Raw genomic sequence first — 15,804 nt, 5'->3', positions numbered from 1 at the left:
CACACACACACACACACACACACACACAGAGTTATTGTCATGTCTTTCTTTGCAGTGTTTGATCTTGCTGTAGACCTCTGCAGCAGCATGCCGGTCTTGCTCCCATTTGTGCCCACAATACAAGTTGTATTTATTTGTTTTTCTATATTTCTCTGTACTCTAGTTTGTGTGTGTGTGTGTGTGTGTGTAGGGAATTTCCCTCTGTAGCGTGTTTTTCACAGTCGACATCAGTTGGAGGACTTGTGTCAGAGACAGTTTCTGCCTTCTGTCTTTCTTTCTTTTTATTCTCTAATTCCTCACTCTTTCAACTCTCTCCTTTTCTCCATCACCTTTCTTTCTTTCTTTCTGTCTTTCTTTCTTTCTTTCTTTCTTGCTCTCAGTTTAGTTTATTGTCTGTGCAGTATCCTTTATGTACTGGTGTCTCTGCATCTCACTCTTCTCACCCCCTTTCTTGAAAATACACACCACAGCACTGTGTACCAAACACACTGCAAGAATGCAAAAAACACATACACATCACATTCAAGCATCTCTTCCTCCACACTAATATGACCTTTACGATCCCCATCACAGTGTCACAGTTTCAGTCTCATTTATTCTCGCCGGCAGCCATTTCTTTTTTTTGCGACTCACTGCCAACCAGCTAAGAAATGACTGTAATCAATTGAACTAGAACTTGACTGTGGGACTTAGACTTTCATATCAATGTGTTTGTGGTTATTTTCACCATCATTAGACAAGAATGTTTTTACTTCCTTTTCTCTGGTCACAAAAATGCAATAAAACGCAGCAAAACATCACATTACCACCATTCCTGTTGGTTAACATGTAATTTAGGGCATTTAATCCTCATTTTGCTGTCAGCATATATAATGTGTAAAACATTTGGATAAATTATAATCGAGAGTTGCATTCCAAAATGAGGCCACAACCAAAAGGAAAATTCAACATTCTAGTTTTCTGTAAATTAAATTAAACTTACTTTGGAATATTGTTGGTGTCATACACTATCCTATGCCAAAGAACCACCCCCCTGAGAGACAGATAGAGGGTGAGTTGCTGCTACGATTGAGGAGATTAGGTGGGAGGTATTTGTTCTTGGTTGCGGTCCTCCCCTGACTCATTGTACAAATGTCAGACAGCAGGTATTAACAAGACAGCTGCCACAGTGAGAATTTTTTTAAACAGCATGTTTGATTTCTGCAATGTATTGAAAGATGGGTCGTCGTGAGCGCGCTCTGCAGATGAATATGGATTTGCCTGGTCTCTGAACTGCTCTCATAGGTACTGTAAAATGACAAAACACACATCTTCCTGTGCTTTCTTTTTGTTTAGTGTGTGGGCGTCCGTGACCCTCGTGGTAATATATTGAGTTCAAAAAAGCAAGTGTTGAGGTTCTGTGAAAACATCACTGTTTTAACAGCATGAAAGAAGCATTATATCATGCATTAACTAAACCAAATGATTTAGAAATAACATTTAAAATATATTATATACACATTTGTTTCATATCGAAAGAGTTCCGTTACAAAAATATGATGAATCAGTAAGTTTTTAATTACGCATCAGTGTATTCAGTTGACTGTATCCCTTCTTGTTTTATCCCAATTCAAAAACATTAAAAACTGTCAAAAGAGTGTCAAAATCAAATCAAAAAGTCTTAACCCCGTAAAAGTGGAAAACATTTAAAATCTAAAACTAAACTCAGAACTTAAAAATATGTACTCTATTTCTTTCCTACATATATTTAAAGGTAATTTGAATAGTATGCATATGTTGTGTGGGTCTAATTTTGTGTATATAACACAAACTGCAGTTCTATGACACTTTTAATGGGGTCACAACGTTTTTCTAACACATTTATTAACAACCATGTCAGAAATACTACTATTCCTGTTCTATTTGGGTGTTGCTCAAAATGTATTTCTGCTAGTTACCAAAATGTCTTAAACTGATATTTGCATGAAAAAGGGTTGGTTGGTTGGTTGGTTGTTTTTATCTCATGTGAGAAATTAAAAAATAGCACTGACATCATAACATTAACATTACTCTGGCTTTTATGTAGAAATCTTGAACTATAAGAATCAACAGAACGGTAACGATTACATTGCGTGGTAAATTGGGCCTGGCCTTGTTTGTTGCCTTTAAAACCAAAAGAAACAAACAAGGTAATTTCTAGGTAATTATTCCATGCTTACCATTTAGCCACATAATTACTAAGTCAATACCAGATCACATGTGTGCGTCGTAAAATAAACTGCAGCTTAGCGTGTTGCTGTACAGTAGATGCCCTCTGGGATATAAACAGTGCAGAATTAGACTGATACTGAAGCTCTCTGTGCTGTTGTGAGCCAGTGCTCACAAATTGGGATTTTTTTCTTTATCTTATGTGAATTATTTTTAGTTGTGGATTGTATTTTAGTGTGTAAAGATTATTTATCTCCATGTCGTTCACATATGTGCTTATGAATGTATCCAGGCATTCTCCGTCTCTGTCTGGCTTTAGAAAACTGCGTAAATAATAAAATAACAGTAGATCATCACTTTTTAAGGCTTCAGATCCGATTCAAGATGGATCTCAAGCCCCCGGATAACTCAAACAGCGATGTGTTTTCTCAGGATAAAACTCTGCTGTCCAAAGTAAAAAAAACAGTAGACTTTTTCTCTGGCAGGCAGACGGTCAATTTTTCAGAGGCACTGTCAGGCAGGGAAAGCGACAGATAGATTAAAATAGTGCAGTGCAGTGTTTGATTTGAACACACTGTTGTTGTCAAACCATCAGAAACAGTCCCCAAAAGACTGAGAGATCAACATTGTCAAGCATGATGCAGCACAGTTCAGTTAGCCCTCTCTGGAAATGAGTCACATTCTTCCCACGCACACTAACAGTGCACGCACAATAGCAGTGTACTGTTCTGTTCTGTGTGTTATTTTGTGTTCAGAATCTTCCAACAAATTACACATTCTTAAAACTCTTGCACATTGCATGAATTCAGAACTCCTTTGTACCTTGACATACAATCTCAATTTGCAGGCTACAACCAAACCTCCTGTGTTGTTCAAAGATTTAGCTGTCCTGCTCCAACAAATTAAAAAAAAAAAGACCAATTTGAAGGATGCAATCGCTATCCAAATAAATAAATCAACAGGCCCAATAATGAAAGCCATCCCAGCGTGGAGCCGCTTTAATGACAGCACATATAGGCTCAGTGTCACTCACTGTCATGGGAGAGAAAATTAGAGCCAATTTTACAATAATCCAGACCAGATTTTTCTCTTTTGGGGCCCAGCGGTATGTCCTATCATCCCAGAAAAACTCCTGCAGGACTGATAAGTCAACCCTAACTACATCATATAACTTCATAGCTGTCTGCTGCAGGGAAGCACATTTGATGACCAATTTCACCCCCCATAAGAGCAAGTCATTCCTCCCCATGTTAGTAGAGCAGCATGGAGCAGAAGCCTGAATGACTGGCCTTGGCTGAATCAGAGTTTTGCATGAGCTCACTTTTTACAGTGGTGTAATGAAGTTGGGGAAGGACATGTGCCTAGATGATGCAAACAGATACACGTTTGATAAGCCAATACACTCATCAGAATAGTGTGTATCAAGTGTTTTAGGTGTGTGTTTGCGGGCCGCCCCCTTGGTAGCCCCGAGTCCCTGTTTTTCTCTTTTAGTAACAGAGTATGTGTGTGTGTGTGTGTGTTATCTGTGTGTGTGTGTTTGTCTAGATGTAAATTTGATGACTTAAATTTGCTGAAATGTCTCGAACCAGTGTATAGAAGAGTCTCTTTGTCGCTGTGGGCCGTGGGCTGTAACCGAATGTGTCAAAAGCAAAATACTCCTCAATGATTGCATCCATCAGGATGTATCCGGAACGGCCTAAACTCAAATGAAAATCTTTCAAGAGTGACAAAGTGTTGTTTGACAGTTTAATGAGTAAACTTTGTTTGTGTTTTGTGAAACGTAATGAGCTGTGCAACCTTATTTACACTCTGAGGAAGAAGGAAATTTTATTTAAAACTAAGAAGAAGTATGACAATATATTGTGATCTTAATCAGACACTCATCAAAAGCCATGTTTTCACAACAACTCTAAAAGAAGACTTGCCGCTCTGTGTGTTGGCAGAGTCCGCGTCCCTCCTCGACAATGGTTTGGCTTTCTCCAGTTAAATATATTTCAATCCACTGGCAATGAGTCTATGTGTGTTCTTAAATGGCCATTACTTGGTTGAGATTAGATTTTGCCAATCAGTGAGAGGAAAACAGAGAGTCCTCAAAAAAGCCTTGGAAATAAGAGCCAACAGCTGAAATCCCAGACATGTGTTTGTGATTGTCATTTATTGTCTTTGCCATGGGAAAAAGAAGTGTGCCTTCCAGTTGTGCTGTAGCCTCTTTTAAATTACAATATGTTATTTATCATTGCTTCTTATTGCTGCACTATATCCCTGCCGCATCATAAGTCTCATACCGCACATGTGCAAAGAAAGCCATAAAAAAACGGGGTTTTCTACAGTCACACAAATTGTGTTCTTTAAGAGCAATTACGCATAAACAGTTTCACTTCAAAAATACATTTTACTATTTGAAACAAAGAACATTTACGGCCTAAACATGATGAACCCTCTATTGAGTGAACATTGTAATTACAAGGATTAATACTGACATTGAAATAAAGTGTATATTACTGAACTGACTGATGGACCACCATGACACTTATACAAATGCCTTTTTTTGGTCAAGTCATTAATAAAATACATACATTATTATATTTTAATTAATCTATTTAAAAAAAATGTTTTTTCAGTTTTCTAAAGAAAGCCACACTCTCGCTACCGTCAGAGTAAAACCATCCTTTTGGAAATTACCCTGAAATTGATCAGAAATGACTGTTGACATTTTATATTTCTGTGTCTGAAGTTCTATATTGTGGTGATAGGTCAGTGATATATGATTTCTAATAAGGGTCCTCTTTGTTACAGTTCTGGATCTCCTTTGCACAAATGTGTATGTTGCATGTTGAGCGTCTCTGCTTGCATTGACCATAATCACACATCAAACCATGCAAAGCCATATAAAATATATCATGATAAGAAGACACGATTGTAACTGCTCTTGCCTACAGAGAAACAACACTGAAACAAAAAATGATAATATGGTTGTTCATCTTATAAACATCATGTAAGAATTTACTTAATTATTTTTTTTTAATTTCTGTTGTCTTTAAATTATGTAGCATAGTCTCTGGTTTGTTTTACTCATTATCTACAACTGAAATGATAAGAGTCTCAATTCTCATGCATTTTAAATTACGTAAAACAATAATGAATATATATATTTTGACACCACAAAATAATAATTAGCACCTCATTGAATCTAGATTGTAGTCACAGCTTTATGATATTTGATTTTCAATACATTTTCCTAATGAGCATACTTTCTGTTTGCTGCATGGCAGTGTGAGAGTGTCTTTTGTCTCCCCCTAAATTTTTTTTTCTGTTTTTTTCCTACTCACAGTGGATGCTGAGCGAGTGAGTTCACTGGGATCTGAGGGGGAGGATGAGGTGGGCCTGTGGAGCCTGGAGCCCCAGGACAGCCAGGAGAGCCTGGACAAGACAAGCCTGACACCTAGCGAGGGGACGGAAGAGCCTGGAAGCCCTGCTCGCTCCACGCAGCCGAACAGCCTCAGCCTCAGCCTCAGCCCCAGCAGCAGGAACTACTGGCCGCAGATGGAGCAGGAGGCCGAGGCCGCAGAAGACTCCACCGCCGCGTCGGCCACTGACAGGGAGGGAGACCAGGAACCAATGAGGATGTACTGTAAGTTCTGAAGTATACAACTCCGTAAAAACTTTTGAATGCTTTCTGAAGAATGAAAGCCTGGCCAAGAAAGTGCATAAAATGTGTTACATATACTCTATAAGACTGCTGTGTAGGACACCCCTGTGTGTGTAAACAATTTTTCTGATGCAAGACACTGCCAGTCTCATGATGCCTCTCAGGGCCCTCTAGATACACCTTCACATCAGCTCCTTGAAACCATGCCTTCCCTACAAGCTGTTCCTCTTTTTCACTCTTCTCTTTGAAAAGGCAGCTTTCTGAAAGCATGACAAAAGAACTCATCCCACACAATGTCACAATATTTCCCTGCATCAAAGAGGTGACGTTACGGTACTGAAATCAGCACTGCGCGACGCGAGGCTGCCCCTTTTATTTAGGAGAGATCAAAGGCACACGCGGCTTGACTACTAACAATCACTTAGCTCTCTCGCGCCGTCTGATTTGGCCTTGCCTGATGAAGGCAAAGCTGAGTTTTTACAACAGTCAACCACACAGGCTCTTCCCTTCACCACATAAAAAAACAGCTCAAAATATGCCAACATCTGCAAACATTTGAAAAATCTCCCTCAAAGTCGCTGTAAGCTGACTGGATTGATTCATGATAGGAGGCGCCCTCTCTTCTTTGCATGGCTTTCTCTGTCTCTGTCGTTGCACTCAAGGGCACAAATGAGAAAGAATTCTTCAAATCTAGTTTCATATCTGGCCAACTACTTCCCTGAATGCATTGTTTTATCTGTCAATCTTCAAGTAAACAATTTAGTTCCATTAGATTCAGTTGTGCATACATGACTACATGAACGAGTCATGTACATTCACACAGAATCAGCAGACGTAGCAAACAAAAATGTAAAAGCAGTTTGATGCACCTACTAACAAGAACGCTGTCCAGCGTTAAAACGCGCGGGTAGCTCAGCTGGTAGAGCTGGCCTGCATATAGAAGTTCACTCCTCAATGAAGGGACCTGGGTTCGACTCCAACCTGAGGCCCTTTACTGCATGTCATTCCCCCCTCTCGCTCCCCTTTCATGTTTTCAGCTGTCCTGTAAAAATAAAAGCCCCCAAAACACTCTTTGAAAAATTAATAATAATTGCTGTCAAAATGTCAATTTGGCAATTGGTTTTAGACCAAGGCATACAATACATAAAAAGACAGACATACAGTGCAGAAAAAAACAAATACTAACAAACAGACAGACATAGATGTAACACAGTGGCTGGCCGTGTATTTTACACCTGGGCGTTTAGTAATATCCTATAGCAGTTGAAACCACCTTTGAATAACTGTGTGGAATAAAGTGATTTAACACAAGGCTCAACACCTAGAGAGTTTCAATACAGTATTGCAGAGACATGAATACACGGTGACCGAAGCCATCACTTTTACGCAGTACGGCAGGATGCTGCATCACATATAATCCATATCAATGTAATTACCAAAGAAACAAAAACCGGTCACATTTACTCATACGACGATCACAAAGCGATCAGAACACAAATAACACAATCAGCGATCAACAGGCTTCTCCACAAATGCTAGGTAGTTAGGCATCTCAGCTATCGTATACTAACACCATTGTCCCCCATTGCTAAAACAGCAGTGGGATTCACTCGAAATTCTCAATGCCTCAGAGGAGATTTTTCATTCGGATACAGCACAGAGGTGAAAAGCTCTAATTTATGAAATGCACTGGAAGCCGCACAACAGAGGAATGGGAGAAATTAAATTACCATGTATATATATATATATATATATATATATATTCTGGAGGAATTATTGTATTGTAACAAATAACAAATACATTACTCCCAGTCATTCAGAAATGTTCAAATCTGAATATTTAACAGAGGAAAGTGAGAAGGAGAGTGAGTTTTGGCTTTCTCAGGAGTATCTGTGTGCAGAATTATAAAGCAACTATTAGTTTGCAGAATTATTATGTGAATGTAGTATAAGAATGGCCCACAAGTTCTCAGTTGGGTTTAGGTCAGGTGAGGAAGGGGCCATGTCATTATTCTGTCATCTTTAAGGTCTTTGCTGGCTAGCCACACAGTCGAGTACTTGGATGCATGTCTTGGAGCATTGTCATGCATTAAAATCATGGCCTTCTTAAAGGATATTGACTTTTTTCTGTACCACTGCTTGAATAAAGTATTGTCTAAAAACTGGCAGTAGCTTTGGGAGTTGATTTTAAGTCCATCTTCAACCCGAAAAAAAAAGGTCCAACTAGCTCATCCTTAATAATAGCAGCCCATACCAGTACCTAACCTCCACCTTGCTGGTGTCTGACTCAAAGTTGAGTTCTGTGCCGATTGGAAATCCAGCCACGGGCTCATCCATCTGGTCCATCAAGAGTCACTCTCATTTCATCTATCCATAAAACCTTTGAAAAATCTGTCTTCAGATATTTCTTGGCCCAGTCTTGATGTTTCAACTTAAGAGTCATGTTAAGTGGTGGTCGTGTTTTCAGCCTTTCTTACCTGTCTCTGAGCACTCAAAACCTTGTACTTCTGGACCCTCCAGGTAGGTTGCATTTCTGGAATATGGTGGCACTGGAGGATGATGGGTTCCTGGTAACTTTACGTTTAATTCTTCTTAGTCTCTAGCAGTTAATCTGCGTCTTTTTTCTCCACACGTTTCTCGCAACACTGTTAATTATTTGCAGTAAAATGTTTGATTGTTCGGTGATCATGCCTCAATATCTTTGCTGCTATCCCTCCGAAAGGAATGCTACACTTTTTGACTGTTAAATCTCTTTTTTGCCCATTTTGAGGTAAACAAGGTGCCTATTAATTGTGCACACCTTGATATAGGGTGTTGATCACTTTAGGCCACACCCTCCTTCATTAAACAAATACACATCACCTGATAATGCTTAAATCAAATTAGCATTTAATATAGCTTGGAATTGGAAAATATGCATAAAAATTATGAAAAGGTTGCTTAATAATTCTGCACACAGTGTATATATCTTCTTGGCCTTGCTGGCCCTGACGGCCCTGCTTCTCAAAAAGACATGGAGGAATGCCATATTTAAAACTGCACAATAACTGGATATGGTTTATGGTCTTTTGGGCAGTGTGTGACACTTTTCTTAACCTGTTTTTGTTGACTGTATTGTATTTATTCTTTGCTTTTATGCCAACTTCTCTGCCTGGATTTCTGTTTCTGTGGAACTTTAACCCAATTAAATAAAGGGAAAAAGTGCTCTATTAGTTGTGTTGTCTTGCAAATGTCACTAAAAAAGACAGATCTTCCGCATGTAGCCTATCAGACTTATGCATAACATTTTGCAAAATGCTGGACCATGCTCAATAGCTTACTGTAAGAAGTAACAGCTAAAAAAAAATAAAACATATATATATATATATATATATATATATATATATATATATATATATATATATATATATATAGTATATAGTGTATTTATAAAAATTGTGTTTAAACTTTTGACAGGTACTGTATATATTTTCAGTTGTGGAAGGAGTATTCAGAGCCTTTACTTAAATAAAAGTACTAATACCACACAATAGACATACTCTGTTTCAAGGAAAAGGCCTACATTGAAAATGTTAAGTACAAGTATGTGAGTGTTTTTAGGAAATGTACTGAAAGTATTAAAAGTAAAAGTAGTCAATGCAGAGAAATCCCTGCATTTTAGAAACTGGAAATGATCAAGAATGTTCTGTCACTCAACTTAGTGTTTAATTGGCTCATCATTTCAGCTGGACTTGTAGGCCGTAATATTGTTGGGTAGTTTAATTTATAATAAAACAGTATTACATGAGATTTGTGTGCTAAAATCTTAATTTGTAAAGTAGCTAGTAATTAAAGCTGTCAGATTAATGTAGTGGAATCAAAATTACAATATTTCCCTCTAAAATGTTGTGGAGTAGAAGTAGAAAGAAAATAAAATAAAATGAAAAGCAAAGTACAAGTGACTCAAATTTGTACCGAGTACAGTACTTTGTTCTTTCACCACTGTATATTTTAATGGATATAATAGTTCCTCTGTATCTTTCTCTCTGATCCCAGGTAAGAACTCAGACTCTCCGAATGCCTTTGAGGACCTGGCCCACTATGAATTTCTGGCCCAATTGAGGAAGGCCTCTACCTCAACCAGTGTCTTTGACCACCGGAACCACAATGGCACGGCAGCGGTTTACCACCTTGGCAGCAGACACGACGAGCTGCCACCTGCCATCTGGTCACCAGGAGCTCAGCACTGCTCACCTGAGGGAGCAGGTAGGCTGATGAGGGAACAGCTGCAATGATACTAAATAGGAAAAAAAGTCAACAAATCTCAAAATCACTGCTCGTGACCCAGGTAGTATGTTGTTAGAATGCTGAACCTCTCAGCGGCAGGCTGACAAGTTATATAGTTGTAATACAGCACACAACAGATTTTGTATACTTATATTATTACATGCTTTTCACACATCAGCTTATTGACCATTAATGGTCTCATTTACAGATCAATGTTCAAGCAATTCATGCATGTAATATGTTGCTTGCGGTTCAACATTATATATTATTACAACATTATATATTGCAACACCTTAATTATGTTATTTATGTAAATACTGTATCATAATATACCTTTAACTATGTAAATATCCACACTCCTTATATTTCTTTATTTCTTTATTTATATTTCTTATATTTCTAATATCTGAGCAACTGTAACACAGAGTTTCCCTTCGGGGGTCAATAAAGTATTTCTGATTCTGATTCTGATTCTGATATCAAATATAATGTACCAGGTTTGTATAAAAGGTTGTATCATAGTCAAATAGTTTATTGAGTTGAATATCGCAATGCCAACACGTACAATAAATAACTTAAAAACATAGAAACATTAGGGTTGAACAATATCCCATACAATATACTGTCAAAACAAATAGCTACAATTACAACACAGCCATGTGTCAGTATTTAAGACTTTCTTGTCTGTGCCTATAAATAGTAAACTAAGATAATTTAATACCTCACTCAATACATATTGAGATAGGCTCCAGCCTTCCGCAATTAGGATAAGCTGTTAAGAAAATGGAAAAATTAATGGACATATTTAATAAATATGTGAACATTTCAATGGTCTGTTTAAAGTGTACCCTTTCTCTCTGGACTCTAGACACAGAGAGGAGCCAGCAGGCCTGTCCATTCTGCCACAGGATGTATCAGCAAGGAGCCTCTTTGAGGGACCACATCAAGTACTGTCAAGAGAGGGAGGGGGGCCACATGGTCTGTCCGCTCTGTGGATACACTGCCACCCTTAGGGAACAGATGGAGCGGCACCTGGCATTTCACAACCAAGTGCAGGACAAGGTGAGATACACGCAGATAGCAGAGAAAATTCTATATCTGCCAAATTATCATAACTACATTCTATGATACTTAGTGTTACAAAGTCATTTGTTTGTAAATTTGTGTTGATAAAATCTTAAATTCATCCCTAAATGTGTATCATAAAACTAATCAAAATGTCCAACCACCCTAGAGTGTCATCACTTTGGATCAAGGCATCGAAACCAGGAAGTTCAAATGTCTGCAGTGTGGGAAAGCGTTCAAGTACAAACACCACCTCAAAGAGCATCTCCGCATCCACAGCGGTGAGACAAAATAACATCAAAACAGTTGTACTCACACCCATCAATTTACCATTGTTTCCTCTGCATCACTAACCCTTACTTATTGTGCCAGTTTTATAGTATGAAATTATACATAATTTGATGTGGTGACAGGAAATAAGTTAAAATAATCCATCCACAACAAGACAAGATGATTATGAAAAATGTTGAAGGTATTTTCAACCTCCCATATCACGCGTGTCTTTCATCCTTTAGGTGAGAAACCTTACGAGTGCTCCAACTGCAAGAAACGTTTCTCTCACTCTGGCTCCTACAGCTCCCACTTAAGCAGCAAAAAGTGCCTGAGTAGTGGAGGAAATGGAAACACAGGAGGAGCCAGCTGTGCATTTAATGGACATAGCCAAAGCTCCTACCACCACTCATTTCCAACATCTCCCTCTGCAGGCGTGGGGAGAAAAAGTACCGACAAGGGATCTCCGTTGGCTTCACAGATCCAAGATCCTACTGGGCCTCTACGTCGAGTACCAGAGGATCCTCACCAGCTTTCACTGCAGGACAACAACCCCAACCCCACAGGCTTTGCCAGAGCGTCAGGCTTGGCTCGACTTTGGGACCCCTCGGCAGAGCTCTCTCTGAGGGCCAGTATACTAAAAGGGACCACCCTGCTGCCTTATCTGCACTCTGGGACCAAGTTTGAACAGATGCTGCAGGAGATGCTTCACAGGGAGGTGAAGAAAGATGACGATATGGACAGAGGAGGAGCTGCTGCAATGGAGGAAAGGAAGGTGATTTACAACGAAGGAGGGCCTGACAAGAAGGTGTCGCCTGACGGGAGAAGAGAGGCAGTGAGGTCAGGTGATGGGGAGAGAGGTGTGCTTGGGGTGACGTGTCGTTGGTGCTCCCAGCTTTTCCCCAACGTGGCGGTGCTCCTGCAGCATGAGCGATACCTCTGTAAAATGAACCGAGATGCAGTGGAGGTGCCTGAGGGTCTTCGCGGCAAAGACCACCCCTCGCCAACTTTATTCTTTCCCAGATCTGCTCTCCAAGCAGAAGTAACCAACGGGCTCTCCGGAAACAAGTCACCATTACAGAAGCCAAGCTGGAACTCTGTACCGCAGCAGCTTTTGGTCGCAATCCACTCTCCCCCACAGTCCCATCATGATGCCCTGTCCCCACGAGCATACTGGTCCGTCCAGGAAAAGGGAAGTCCAAGGCAACTCCTCAACCAATCCCCAGAGATGTTGTCACCTCGAGTCAGAAGAAGGGTACCCTCTTCAGGATTTGGTTCTCCGGTCTGCATGGACCTCACCAGCTGTCCTCCTGAACTGACCTCCCCTCAGAACCAGACCAGCAGCCCTTGGTCTGCACAGAACGAGCCTCTGGACCTCTCCTTGCCCAAGCAGCTGTCAGACAACGAAGGGAGAAAGAAAACTGTAAACGGAAACTCAGCCAAAGGAGAGAGGAGAGAGCACAGGACCCAGCAGCTTAGGAGACTAAGTCCAACTTCACATCTCCCCCTTCACCACCACCCGGTCTACAGCAGGGCCGGAGCTCCTATGTTTCCAGGTTCCTTATATAGTGGCTTTCCTATCTTCAACCAGTCTGGTTTAGGTATTTCAGGACATGACGGCATCACAGCGATTCCATTTAGCCAGCAAGCTAATGGCCCTGGGTTTCTCTCTCCTATGGCTTACATGATGGACGCCGACACAGAGGTGACGCTGAAAAAGATCCACCAGGAGAGACAAGCTCTTATGGTGAGTAAGGCTTCTCTTCTAGGTTGGTTTTAAAGCAGTACGGGTATTTACTGAGGAACAACCTCAAATTACAGCAGAAGTAGCAACACAAATACAATAAAAATATCAGAATATGTTGCAAAGCACTGCCACGACAATATGTAGAATTAGAATAACTTAAATCTAAATAAATCGTGATATACATTTTCTCTGTAGGGTGAGGTGTTAAGCCGTGGAGCTCTAGACTACCTCTCTATTATGGATGAAGGATTGGAGGGAGAAGGGGAACCGGGAAGGAAAAGACTGAAGAAGACTGATGAAGGTCTTTATGCTTGTGACATTTGTGAAAAAACCTTTCAGAAGAGCAGCTCTCTGCTTCGACACAAATACGAGCACACAGGTTTGTAGCTTCTGCAAAAACACTTGAGTTATGTGCTATTTTCAGTAGTTTATAGATTACTGCAATATTTGTTAAAATGTTTAAAGTAATAAATGTTTCCCATTGTTTCCACAGACTCATGAGATTGCCCTAAAATAAGCAATTTCTCTGTATTTATTACAGGTAAACGTCCTCACGAGTGCAAGATCTGCAACAAGGCCTTCAAGCATAAGCACCATCTGATTGAGCACAGCCGGCTGCACTCTGGCGAGAAACCCTACCAATGTGACAAGTGTGGCAAACGCTTCTCTCACTCCGGCTCGTACTCCCAGCACATGAACCACCGCTACGCCTATTGCAGCAAAGATCAGGATCCAGACCAAGACCACGAGGAGATGCCTCTCACCCCAGTTGCAGGCAGCAATTTTGGAGGCCACCTCGCCAACGAGACCCCTCTGTCCATGGAGGATACCCAAACCGCACACTCCTTCCTCAGTGATTCCAGTATGGATGGAGCTACAGAGGTCCTGAAAGAGGACGAAGAGGAGGAGGATAAAGAGGCAGTGGTTAGTGATGGTCATGTAGGAGAGGCACACGCAAGTTCGTCAGGGGCAGCAGAGGAGCTGGGAGGTAGCCCCATCCAAGGAGAGAATGGAGTGCAAAATGGGTACGATGTGGGAAACCATATTGACAATGCAGAGAGACAATTCTGGGGCCGAGACACTGAGGACCAGACTGGAAACAAATGTGAACTGGGCCTGGATTTAACAGATTTACCCAGAATAAAAACTTAAGGTGACTTTAACAAGCCAAAACAATGCACATACTATACATATTAAGACTTTTGATAGACTTTTTCTCTCTTATATATTTAAAACTAATTAATAAACAAATTTTTACAACATGAAAAAAGAACAGCCAAAGCATTGATGGTCTTAAAGTGGATGAAGCCATACAAACAAAATATATGTGACAATACAAATTATAATATTTTATCATGCAAATAAGATTTGATGTACCTACAGTGTTTTTTGTGTTGTTGTTTTTTTAATCCTTTTTGTTTGCCAGGACAGCTCAAAAACATTTGGGTGACTCATCTGTGGTCATGTCACATATCCAGATGTGACATTGCAGAAATCTCACTTTTTATAAGCTTGCTGACTGTTGCACAACCCATGAAGAAGAGGCCTTTGTATTTTTATGTCCAGTATCTAGTTTACTTTGTTTGAAACATTCTAACTGTTCACATTGATGCACACCAGTAAGTGGGTTATGAAACTAGGCCCCGAAGGAAAGAATCCATTGCAGGATGGAAAGACATCGACTGTGCACTGTAACATGCCATCAAAGTTGAAATGTAAGATGAAGCCATATAAATCAGAATCACGTTGCTCAATTAGTATATTTATTCTTCCTCATACGAGTAACATTCAATACCCTGTGGTGTTATTTTATACAAATCCTTACCTCTATTTTAAGAAATGAGCAATAATTTGCTAAAATGTTGTAAATGAAAACACACACACATGCAGCTATACATACCCAAAGCCAATGAAGGCTTGAGAAGGCTTGAGAATATATGGAAGCACTCCTTTTATCATTCATGCTGTGAAATCACAAGGTACAATCAGCTCATCCCTTCAGGTTAACTATGGCGCTCCGTGGCTTTGCCAAATCAGCAGTCTATTTAGTAGTTTAGAGCAAGCAAAAACAGGAAGAACTGGAACGTGATTGCGTATTTATTTTGTAAACAAAAAGCAGTGGACTGTACCTCTTAAATTGTATGCCTTGCCTGGGGACAGCCATTTCTGCATCTCTGTATGTTATTAAAGGGGGATAAAGTGAAGTCAGTCTTTGGGGGTTTGCCTTTGAGGGAGCAATTAAACTTGTGTTTGTGAAATAATCACACAGAGCTGCTTTATTTTACAGTATTTTATGCTATCATAGCTCCTATTTCTTGTAATAATTTACATGTGCTACGACTTATTTTGTCACACATTTAGGCTGTCTGTTGAGGTTTGGCAAGAGGGTCAAGACTCAGGACACATACATCAGCTTTTAACTTCCTCTTTTTGACTGCAGTGTAGTCAACGTGAAAAGTGTCTCAGATGTACTCAGACACTGTGAGTAATGCGACAAAGCCTTGGTACAACGAGATAAGACGGTGGTGCATGAGGTGTGACTAAGCTTGTAGCATTCATGCATACCATGCGCCAAAGAATTCTTATACTGTATGAGTGTGTGTGTGTGTGTGTGTGTGTG

At 40.0% G+C, this 15,804-nt stretch overlaps 1 protein-coding gene across 3 annotated transcripts in view; it reads left to right on the top strand.

The window, feature by feature from the left end:
• LOC116688442 (zinc finger E-box-binding homeobox 2) overlaps positions 1-15,804 on the top strand; it is a 29,227-nt gene extending 13,423 nt beyond the window's left edge. Inside the window, exons 1-8 of one of the 3 annotated variants that reach the window (XM_032514479.1) lie at positions 1,068-1,284; positions 5,519-5,818; positions 9,872-10,081; positions 10,971-11,164; positions 11,337-11,448; positions 11,683-13,184; positions 13,380-13,563; positions 13,726-14,336. In XM_032514479.1, the coding sequence (XP_032370370.1) occupies positions 5,731-5,818; positions 9,872-10,081; positions 10,971-11,164; positions 11,337-11,448; positions 11,683-13,184; positions 13,380-13,563; positions 13,726-14,336 (2,901 nt within the window). In that variant the 5' untranslated portion in view covers positions 1,068-1,284; positions 5,519-5,730. Of the gene's footprint in view, positions 1-1,067; positions 1,285-5,518; positions 5,819-9,871; positions 10,082-10,970; positions 11,165-11,336; positions 11,449-11,682; positions 13,185-13,379; positions 13,564-13,725 lie in introns of those variants that run through there. The other 2 variants (XM_032514478.1, XM_032514477.1) reach the window with 2 other exon arrangements.

This window comes from Etheostoma spectabile, chromosome 4, assembly GCF_008692095.1.
Source record: "Etheostoma spectabile isolate EspeVRDwgs_2016 chromosome 4, UIUC_Espe_1.0, whole genome shotgun sequence".
Taxonomy (NCBI): Eukaryota; Metazoa; Chordata; class Actinopteri; order Perciformes; family Percidae; genus Etheostoma; species Etheostoma spectabile.
Note: the sequence above shows the minus strand (reverse complement) of the source record. Positions and strands in the feature narration are given on the sequence as shown.